This window comes from Octopus bimaculoides, chromosome 5 (assembly GCF_001194135.2).
Source record: "Octopus bimaculoides isolate UCB-OBI-ISO-001 chromosome 5, ASM119413v2, whole genome shotgun sequence".
Classification (NCBI taxonomy): domain Eukaryota; kingdom Metazoa; phylum Mollusca; class Cephalopoda; order Octopoda; family Octopodidae; genus Octopus; species Octopus bimaculoides.
In genome coordinates this window covers 65,661,294-65,672,856 of record NC_068985.1, presented here as the reverse complement: position 1 = coordinate 65,672,856, position 11,563 = coordinate 65,661,294, and the positions used below count along the sequence as shown (strand labels likewise).

At 35.9% G+C, this 11,563-nt stretch overlaps 1 protein-coding gene across 1 annotated transcript in view; it reads right to left on the bottom strand.

Annotated features, from left to right (window-relative positions):
- Positions 1-11,563, bottom strand: part of LOC106870882 (ruvB-like 2) — a 51,888-nt gene that overhangs the window by 8,938 nt on the left and 31,387 nt on the right. Inside the window, exon 6 of the mRNA XM_052968068.1 lies at positions 251-317. Coding sequence (XP_052824028.1) covers positions 251-317 — 67 coding nt within the window. The remainder of the gene's footprint in view (positions 1-250; positions 318-11,563) is intronic.

Genomic DNA, 11,563 nt, shown 5'->3' with positions numbered 1-11,563 from the left:
AGATAGATAGATAGATAGATAGATAGATAGATAGATAGATAGATAGATACATAAACATATACACATACACACATATATATATATATATATATATATATATATATATTAGCAGTTAAGCCTAGTTTCACCTGGTCGGTTTGGATGATGTGGCTGTAAAACCTGCTCTGTGTAAGCTTATGTTAAAAAACAACTTTACAATGACATTCACATATCCCCCATTTTTTGAACTGGCATTACATCAAATACTTACGGTACCAGTGGCTGGTCGATCTATTTGAATTTCAACAACTTCACCTTCAATGATTTCTGTTTCTTCTCTGAAAAGAAGACAGCAATATAGTAAAATAAATTTCTCTAAATACATTCAGAAGATAAATAAGTGTTCATATATTTTTATCAGATGACTTGGCTATCAGATCATGTCTGTGCTAAAAAGAACAGAACCGTTATAAATAATCTTATTTTCTTTTACTGGTTTCAGTAAATATAAACAGTAGAGTTTTTTTTTTTTCATTGGTATAAACAAAAACAGACTCAAAAAACATACATCATCATTTTCATAATCTTTTAACATTCATCCTCCATGCAGGCATGGATTGACCAGTTTGAAAGGATCTGACATGTCTAAGTACCATATCAGCTGCTTTGGCATGGTTTCTATGGCTGAATGTCCTTCCAAACACCAACGACTTTATAGTGGTATTAGGTGCTTTTTTTCATGAAGCTGCCATATAGCTTGCAAAAAAATCCTTTGACTGAGTAGAAGTAAAGTAGAGAGGGAAGTGGCTGTATGCAAGGAGATAAGCAGTTAAAGTATAAGAGAAGGAGCCAGAATAAGTTTTTTGCTTCATAGGGACTACATGGGTATTTAAAGTTATAGAAGAATAGGTGAGAGCAATCAGAGTGGAGCTGGAAAAAAAAAAAGAGATAAAATAGTAGTGTTGAGGATATGAAGTTAAGAAAACACCCAGGTCCATCAGAACTTGCCACTGAGATGTTTAAAATGCTTGGTGGAGTAGGATACAGCCAAGTCACTCATATCATTTATCTTGTTGTACAGGGTGTCATACCCAATGACAGTCATAGCAGCATTATAGTTAACTGCTGCAAAGGTAAAAGGAAATAGAATTACAGAGGTTCACAGAGAAATTGAGGCAAACATAAAAATGGTTGCTCTAGCCTAATTTTGGAATGCTGATTTCAGATACAAAACCAGTTTCCACTCATCACCTCTAGTTTTTGAGATATATATTGTTATGATTTTGTCACAATTTACATAACCATATATACGATCAATCTTTATTTTGTTTACTAGATTTTTGTGACACATGTGACACATATCTCTACAATGGCTTCAGGTACTTCAAAACACTGAGGATGCATCAACAAGGCAAATTCATTCTGCTACATGTTGGGGGATTTCACAACAGATGCACAGCACCAAACAATTACTTCCCTCCTGAAAACTGCTATAAAATTGGAGATCAGGACAAATCCTGGACCTCACATATCTGTTGTAAACCCTGCTACAATGGACTAACTGCAAGAAAGAAGACTTTATTGTAGAAGCACAAGAATAATATATACAAAGAACACACAGAAAATAGATTTTCTTGTGTCCAGGAGGATGTTTAGACGCTCTAGATAGTTTGTTACCTAGATGACCTAATTAGCAGTATAGTTGTTAGAATATGAAATGGCTAGAGAAAGTTCACAGAGCTATTACCCCTCTTGATAACAAAAGGACTCTCTCTCTCAGAATGAGAAGTAGATTTTAGGACATTTGTGTATGAACAGCAATACTACATGATAGTGATGTGCCATGACCAAAGAAGGAATGCAAAAGGTTTGAAAGAAACAAAACTAGCATGTTTCACAGGAAGTGGCAATGTCAGTGTGATGGGCAAATGTGCTGAGAAAAAAACTGGGCGTAAGAGTAGGTCCCACTATGAAATTTTCAAAATATTTAAATGTCATTTCTACTGTAATTTCTTTGTTGGAAGCATCCAAACAGAAACATTTTGATACTTCATTTGTGAAATTTGGATGAATATTTTAGGAAATATGACAATTTGAATGGTCAACGAATTGGTCGAAATTTTGCTTTAATTTGCCTAAATGAATAAGTAGCTATATTTGTGACATCATATCTTTGAACTGAAGTGATAATCATCTTCAAATTACACAACTTAATAGTGACCATGGTATAGTAGTTGCCTCATTTTTTTGCAGTTCTTGGAAAGAAAATTTTTTGACAATATTTTAAATATTTACATAAAGCTTATTTTGTTGTGTAACAAATGGTTGATTTTTGCAGCATTTTCAGAGCTAGCTAAATCCAAAACTACAAGTCAGAGGAACTTGCATTTTGGCACATATGAAGTAGGTATGGAGGTAAATAAATCAGGAGATTTTTGGGTATGACAGCATTTGCATAAAATTTTAATTAGACTATTAAAAATGGCTGTAAATGGCAGAATTTCAGATCAGGATGCCAACATAAGTTGGATTTTCTCTGTTTTGACAATGATTTTTTCCCCATTTTTTTCTCACCACAGCCTTGGAAATAATGGTGGTAAGCTTTTTATGTAAAAAAAGTTTGGAAAACTAGTGATTTTTTTCAGGCCTACAAATAATTAAATGAAATTCAAGCATTTCATATTGCAATCCATTATCTGTAGGGGGCTCAGTTTTGATACCCTGGTATGGGATATAAAACTGAATATTCTCTATGTTTGGAGCTTACGTATTACTGCTATACCTCATCCTTAGCACCTGCTCATTTCAATCACTTACAGCCCACCTCACCTTTACTTGTCACTCATATCCACCCTTGCATATTTCTGACTTCCATCTGACACTATGCATCTAGCACTATCTCTCTCTCTCTCACACACACATACTCCACATCATCTCCTTATTTCCTAAATTTCTACAATTATATTACACAGCTGCTCTCCACTCTTTCTCTACTGCTACTTATCACTTCCTCCTTGGATCAACTGTATCCACATTTCTAACCATCTATCACTCTCCATTCACATTCTTGTGAATTTACCCACCCACTATACTTGATCTTTTGTCCCCATTTTCACATATTTACCTAATTATACCTTGGGAGTATGCCCTGACACCTTGTCACAACTATCTTTCTCTCCTTTTCCAACTACACCCACCCACACTTATCTAATGTGAAGTAGCCATGTATCTCCTGTATGACAAGACTGTTTCTTGACCTATCATACTTTAGCTTCTCAACACCTAATATGAAGCTACCTCTCTCTATCTATCTATCTATCTATCAAACCCTAACAATATGGCTTCTTTTTTCTTTTTGCCTTACAAGTTATTTGACAAACTCACTAGTGCTGGTGCTATGAGAAAAGCACCCAGAACATGCTTGTAAAGTGGTCAGTTTAAGGAAGGGCATCCATCTATGCCAGAGCAGACATAAGAGCTCAACGGTCCTCTCACTCATCAAATTCTGTCAAACCATCCAACTAATACCACTCTGGAAGAGAGACGCTGGACTACATACTTCACCAGCTTTTCCTTGGTTCCACTTATCCTGGCCTCCCAAAGCATGTTCAGTGTTGATGAGACCCCCTTCGGTCATGACTGACCATGGGATTGCACCTAGAAAATTACCCTCCAAGGCACAAGTCTGGGCAAGGTTGTTTATGGAAAACCAGCAGTCGCCCATGCATACTAGCCTCCCCTCTCCATGCCACCAATGTAATCCAAGGGAAAGGCAAAGGCCGATACAGTTTGGCACCTGTGACATCGCGACTCATTTCTACAGCTGAGTGATATAAGTGGAGCAGCGTGAAATAAAGTGTCTTGTTCAAGAACACAATACGCAGCACGGTCCGGGATTCAAACTCACAACCTCACAATTGTAAGCTCGACGCTCTAACCACTGAGCCATGCACTTTCACTATGTTCACTGTATTAACAATACAAATCTATTAAACTAGCATAGATAGGAACTAAGCAAGAAGATTAGCTAATCAACTAGATAGACAACAAGATAGATAACAGATAAGTTATCTCTAAGAGAAGTTTCACAAAGTGGAGCATAACTAGCCTTTTGTAGATTCTGGATATCCAAGTTAATATCTCTAGCCCAAGACTAGACTGCAAATATCTCATTAAGTCTCTCTTCATGTACTCCAAGTTAGATAAGACATTCACTACCACTGGGTAGGTGACTCTACAACAGTGCATAAATTTTTCGTCTAACAGAAGCCTTTGTGTTTACACAAGACAGCAGTTTTTATCAGAATGTTTAACCAGCATTTCTTATTTTTAAATGAGCGTGTATATTTTGTAAATGGTTTTAACAACAACGTTACATGTCCCACAAGAATGTGTACCTTACAGGCAATTTTTGAGGGCTGCTGAAAATGTCATTGATATCTACTACACTGGCACAATTAATGTTCATTTTGTATCATAAAGTGGATGCATAGAGGCATCCTTATCTCTCTTATATTTAGTAACTATTTTTTGTTACAGAACAACAAAAGCACAGCCTTACCACAGATCAAGGAGCAATGTTTTTTGGTACGTATGCTCGCATGTTAATACTTAGAAAACTGAACTAGACCTAGGTATCACAAATGTCATAGACAGGCTGCAAGTGTGAAGTAGATAAAGCTTTGAAGTGAGAGTGGAGAAGGATATTGCAGTAGAAAAATGCTACTACACACTACACGTGCTATTACACACAGGACACTCACATATACTGACATGCAAATAAACAGATATTCAAACACATATACCAATATACATGCATACACATTCATACAAGTTCACACAGATGCACTCCTCTCTCCCTTGCACATGTGCATGTGCACATAGAGTAAATAGAGTACAGTTCTGGCTCTTCATGTTCTGAGTTCTTGGGCACTAGTAGCAGCTCTGGCCCAATCATAGGTCACATAACTACATTTAATCCACAGCTAGTTCAACTCCTCTGTTTCACACAAACACACATATACACTAAGCCAACATAGGCTGGAATAAAAAAACTCAGGATATTAACACTGTAGTGAATTGACTGTTGCATAGTAATAAAATTATGTCTGCAGGAACTATTTTCAATCTCAAAGGAACTTTAAGCAATGGTAACTTTTATACACACACATACAATTTTAAAAAATTTCTTTGGATTTCTAGATTTTAAGTACAAGAAATAACTATATTCTACAAATGAAAACATTTTTTCAAAACTGCAATATTTGTTTTCATTCTCCCTCCTTTCTGCCAGGGAAGATCAACTGGTCAAAAAAAATTTTTGATTTTTGAATTGTTTTCTTAGAAATTTATTTCAGAATTTTGTTTTAGATATAGATTCAGATCTCAAAGAAAAAGAAATGTTAATCTTTATAGTCCAGGATTATTAATTAATATTTTGGGACAAAGTTAAGTTTTAAAGTTTAGGATTTAGGGTTAGAGTTTAGAGTTAAGATTCCGGTTTAGGAATAAAAAGGGAAGAAATGGGATTCAAAGTATTCAACTGGCAAATTTTTTTCCTTTTAGTTTTTTGCAGATGGGAACCTCTGGTTTGTCCAGAAGATTTGCAATAAAAAACATTATGTTGCTTCATGTACAACAATTCCGTGTTTTCAGTCTAGATATTTCAGCTAGCATGTATGTATGTACATATGCACATGCATGCATACATACGTACATATATATATGCTACTTACATACATAGATGTTACTTACGTACATGCATGCATACATACATACATATTCAGTTCGTACCATAAAGGTCCACTCTAAAATCTTATCTCATCACTATTTTCTCTCTTTCCAGTTGTAACCTGGTTACTCCAACCTACTCTTCTATACTTTAAGTAGCCGTAGAGCTCCTATACAGCATGAAACCTGTTCTATTCTAGCCCTGCCTTTCATATTTTAACCTTTCACCTCCAAGCATAAAGCCGTCTCCTTCTCTACTGTAGCATAGATGATAAATGGTTAGAGTAAGAAGGAAGTGTCAGAATAAGTGTCTTACTGTCAGAGAAAAACATGGCTACACATGTTATAGAAGGATGAGTGGGAGTAACCAGTGTGGTGCTGGAAAGAAAAATAAAAACAGTGGTGATAACAAGTCAGAGTGAGTCCAGGGCATAGCAGAATGGAAATATAAGAAAGCAGGCAGGATATAGAGTGCGTGGAGAAAGTGAGGAATTATAAGAAATGCAGTGGAGGTGCAATTCTAGTGAATGAACAAGGGTCATTTTAGGATCAATTATAAATATGTTTATAAATGTTATATAAATATATATTTACTAGTTGGTACTATAAATTCACTATTAGTCACCATAAATTAACTTTTTTGATACCAAACTGCCTGAATCTATCTGAGAATTTTGAAGGCAAAAGACAACATGACCAAAAACAGCTGAAATAACCTAGTCATATTGAAATGAGAATTTCAGTACAAATCTCATTAGCAGCGCGGGGTAAGTATACTTGTGGCAGAGAAGGTGATTGAGGCAGTCAGTATATGAGACAGGATCATTAAGTTAAGAAGAGTTTTGTATAATGTAACAGTGACACATCTCTGCACATGCTGGTCTAACAAATGAACTGAAGGATTGTTTCAATGAGTCCCTTCAGCAGACTGCATCATCAACAAAGGACAATGACATTACAACTGTAGCTGGTGATTTCAATGGTCATGTTGGACAACATGCCAATGGATTTTATGGTGTGTATGGAGGTTTTGGCTATGGTACTAGAAATGAGGAAGGAACAAGGCAAATGACTTGTTGGTCTGCAGGAAACCAGTCAGACATCTAATCACGTATCAGTCTGGTGGGTACACAAGCCAGACTGACTACATCTTCACCAGAGATTGGGATAGACAGATGCTTATAAATGCAAATCCCTTCCCAGTGAGGAATGTACAACATTAGTGGTTAGTGACTTCAGACCTAGGGTTAGATTGACACAGATATACAAAGTGGCCCGAAAAAGGAAGTGATGGAACAATGAGGTAGATAGGACCATAAAACCGAAGAGACAGGCTTGGAAAGACTGGAGAAATGGAGGCAGCAAAGAGCTATTTCAGGTAGCCAAGAGGGAACTTAGGTGACAAGTTTATCGAAACAGGGCAGAAGCAGAAAAGAAGATTTTAGCCAGTGTCTTACAGTGTAAAGATCAAAGACCTGAGGAGGTGTCTAGATTAGTGTCTTGGAGAGAATCGAGATGTTGTGGGAGAGAAGTGTGTTGAATGAATAACAGTATGCATGCACTCAGTGATTCCGAAAAGAACAAGGCATGGAAGTGCTGCTATGAAAGGCTATTAAATATGGAGAATGAATGGGAGAAAAGAAATCTCCCCTGAGTGAACCCAACAGAGGGACCAACTATTCATGTTCACAGTAGTATGATAGACAAGGCAAATTAAAGAAGGATATGAAGTCAGGGAAAGCCCCTGGCCCAGGAGTCACTGCTGAGATACTTTAAATATCCAGCAGAGTAGGATATGGTCTGGTCACCCATATAGTTAATCAGGTTATTCAGGAAGGTGTCATCCCCAATGACTGGTCTAGGAGGATTATAGTCAGCTGCTGCAAGGATAAGGGAGACATCTTAGACAGAAGTAATTACAAAGGCATCAAGTTGCTGGACTAGGTCATGCAAGTTACAGAAAAAGTTACAGCCCAGTTAATTAGAAGTAGAATTAGATTAGATGAAGTGCAGGTTGGCTTTGTGCCAGGGAGAAGTATTACTGATGCCATCTTTATAGTCAGACACCTGCAGAAAAAGTATTTGGCCAAGAGTAAACCATTGTACTTGGCATTTGTTGATTTAGTGAATGCTTTTGACAGAGTACCCCGCTGTGATATGGTGGGCTCTGAGGAAGCCAGGTATGGACAAGTGACTTGTTAAAGCCATAAAAGCAATGTACAGAGATTCTGTCAGTAAGATGAGAGTTAACCATGAGTATAATGATAAATTTAGACCATAGCTTCCCAAAGTAGGCAATATCACCCACTAGTGGGCGAATTCAACTTACAGGTGGGTGATGGGCGAATTTCTAGAAAATGGTAGGCAATTTGAGATTTTGGTAAGCGATGTGAACATTGTGTGGGTGACAAAGAATTTTTAGAAACTAAGTCTGCATTTACTTATAGTTATGCATTCTAGAATAAGGATGCATTTTTATCGATTTGACTACTTGTATGAGATGTCCCTTTGTATTAAAAAAGGGGACTTGTTTATCAGTTGAATATTTTTGTCGCACAGTCATTGAGATGGTTGTCGTGTGTGCTAAAAATAGCAGCCAAATAAGCCTAGGCTTTAAATCACACTCCACCACAATTTTTTTTTGGTGGAGGGTATAATTGTATGAAGTCCCATGTGTAGAATACAAATTCACAAAAATTTTCTGAAAACTCCAAAAAATAGAAAAGTTATGAGGGGTTATAAGTCGTGTGTAATTCTACAGTTTCATATCAAAACACAAGTGCTATTTTCAGGATGTTGACAAAATGTGCAGTCACATACAAAATGACAGCTTTGAAATTATGTTTCTTGATTGGGTGAAAATGATCAAACTTTAAACCTTTAAAACTTTTTAAAAACAGTTTTCTGGAAAAAGTTGAATAACTCCAGCAAAAGCTATATTCATGTGCCAAATTTTAAAATTTTCGATTAACTTTAATTTTTGAAATGCTGGCAGCCAAACAAACTAGATCCATATTGACTCCAGTAAAGAAATATCATCTGACTCTGCACTATCAGCTTCTTCTCTTTGGGAATACCATACTGCCTTTCTGACGCCATCTGTAGAAATTCCTTTTGAAATTTTCACTTTACTGATGCCTCCAGTCAAGAAAATTGGTCAACAGTGCAGTAGTGATTATTTATTGTTTGGATTTATTCCCTCCCCTCAGAACTGTCAATTACCAATGTGCCTTCCTTGCCATCGAACAATGACCAACGAAGCAATGAAACCTTCACGCTTGAAGTATCACTTTGATGCAAAGCATTCTGACAAGGACAAGCCGTTATCATACATTTTGCAACTGAGTGCCTTTTTTAAAAAGCAAACACAAACATTCAATACACTACTCTAGGAAACTAGTAAACAGGAGAATGACAGGTTGACTGCATCATACAACATTGCATTGCTTGTTGCTAAGTCTAGGAGGTTTCACACAATTGGAGAAACATTACTTCACCCGGTTATCGAAGAGATTTTATCAACCATTATGCACAAAAAACCCGATGACATTATGAAGACGATCCCACTTGGTAACAACACAATTTCTTGAAGGATTGATTAAATGGCCAACAATGTCAAACATCAGCTCATTAATATCCTCCAGCATTCTGAATTTTCTATACAAGTGATGAGTCAACTGTTGTGGATAATCAATGTTTGATGATGGTATATGTTCAGTATTTCAGTATTGGAGCAATCATATATATTCGATCATGCTCGAATGCTGTCCGGGCAACGATCACGCTCGGATGGTGCTCTTAGCGTTCCACTAGCACAGATGCCAGTCATGCGGTGCTGTCATCATTTCAAGCAATTCCATTTAATTGAACGATGCAATCATTACATCAATTTAAATGCAGAGCAATCCTCAGCTGCATAAAGACATAGAATGTTTTGTGTTCTTGTCCCATTTTTGTATTTTTTATATATAGAAATCATTTGACCTAATTAGCTTTCACACCTGGAATTTCTTTTCTAGTTCCATTAGAGAATCTGCTGTAAGATCATTGGCATATAACAATTCCCAGAGGCATCTGGTCTTCAATTCCTCTGGTTTGGACTGGAAGACGATCATGAATAGGAGGGGACTGAAAACCGAATACCTTAGTGTTTCCCAAACTTTTCATACTAAATTGCAATATTGCCCACCTATTGGCCAAAAAATACTCCATCGCCCACCTGTGTAAAAAACGCTGATACCCCTCTAACACTAAATCCCATAGAACTCCTGTATCATTTGACACACACTGTATCGTAGACACGTTGCCTAATTAGTGCCATTTGGACTAAATAAACTGTTGTTTACAAACCCCTTATTATGGGTTTAGTTTTGCCATTAGTGTGAATAAAATTCTCATCTTAACTCTATATTATGCTGACAGATTAACTTCAGTAAACTTGCACTTTCTTTTACCCTGATTTTTATTTTCCCCAAATGGCATTTCTTTTACCCTGATTTTTATTTTCCCCAAATGGCGTTTCTTTTACCCTGATTTTTATTTTCCCCAAATGGGGTTTCTTTCTTTTTTGCTTTGTCATCTAGTCTGTATCTTTTCTGTAATTCACTTGAATCAGAATTCATATACATTTTTCTTTGAGGAGTAGCTATTATGAAGCAAAAAATATGAAACCTGTAATGATATCTGTATATATATATCTAATCTATTTTCCCAAATAGAGTAGTTTTGGAGTTAGTTACCAATATTGTAAAGCATGAAATTGCTGCAAGTGTTTGTTTTGAAATGTCCTTAATTGTAGAGTAAGATTTCATTTAATATTCTCCTGGTTAACTGCCAATTCTTATGTGAAACCAATTAATTAACCCCCCCCCCACACACACACACACTTTTTTTATTAAGGCAGGTCTTTGGAGATATGTTTGTGTTTTATATTATTGTAATGGAACCATTTGTTGTGTTGTAGATTCTGAGTTCCATGGAAATCGACTTTTCTTAGTTGAGGTTTTACTGTAAGTATTTCGAAAAACATAGTTCTAAGCAAGTATAAATGGTGTGGAACTAGGTGTTTGTGATGCACTAAAATTGTTTGACTTAGAGAAAGGATATCATCTCACCATTTTGATATTTCAACTAATTTTTCTTTTGAACAGTGAAAGAAACATTTGAAAATATTTTAATTTTAAGTTTTTCTCTTAGATTTCAAGAGAAAGAAAATCTGCTCAAATTCTAAAGGTCCCTGAAAGTTGAGGCTTCATTAAAAGCCTGCCGCAATGGGAAAAACAAGAATAGGGTTGTGTGTTGATATCTTTTTTCTAGTTTCTTTTAAAGAGAAGGGCTTGGATAATTTCTACTTCAACTAGGGCCAAGGAATAATAAAACTAGATTTTTATTCTCTTGATATTCAAGGTTCTTACCGTTCCATTCTTTCAGGAACATTTGTTTCATATTGTTCTGTCATATTTCATAGATTGCATTTTATTTTTTTATATAAATATATCTGGCAACAAAAAGCTGATACTTTGTAAATTAGTATATTGTTATCGATTTAAATTCTAACCTTGTATGGTTTTAGTATTTTCATGTGTTCCACCATGCTCTGTGCCAAAATGAAGTTAAAGAAAACCTTTTTTCCATCCAACTGGATAAGAACACAAATTAACCTCCATCCCTTTTTTTTTTTGGTCTCAATTCATTTAATGGTGATACTTTTATATTTTTATTTATTATTTTCCAGACATATTCACTTTTAATATTTCACTGTTTTGTTGATGTTAGTCAGGCAAGCCACACGTGTCTCTCTCTTGTGAAAACAATTTACTTTGCTTCGTTTTGGAATTCAAATCTAAACATTGAT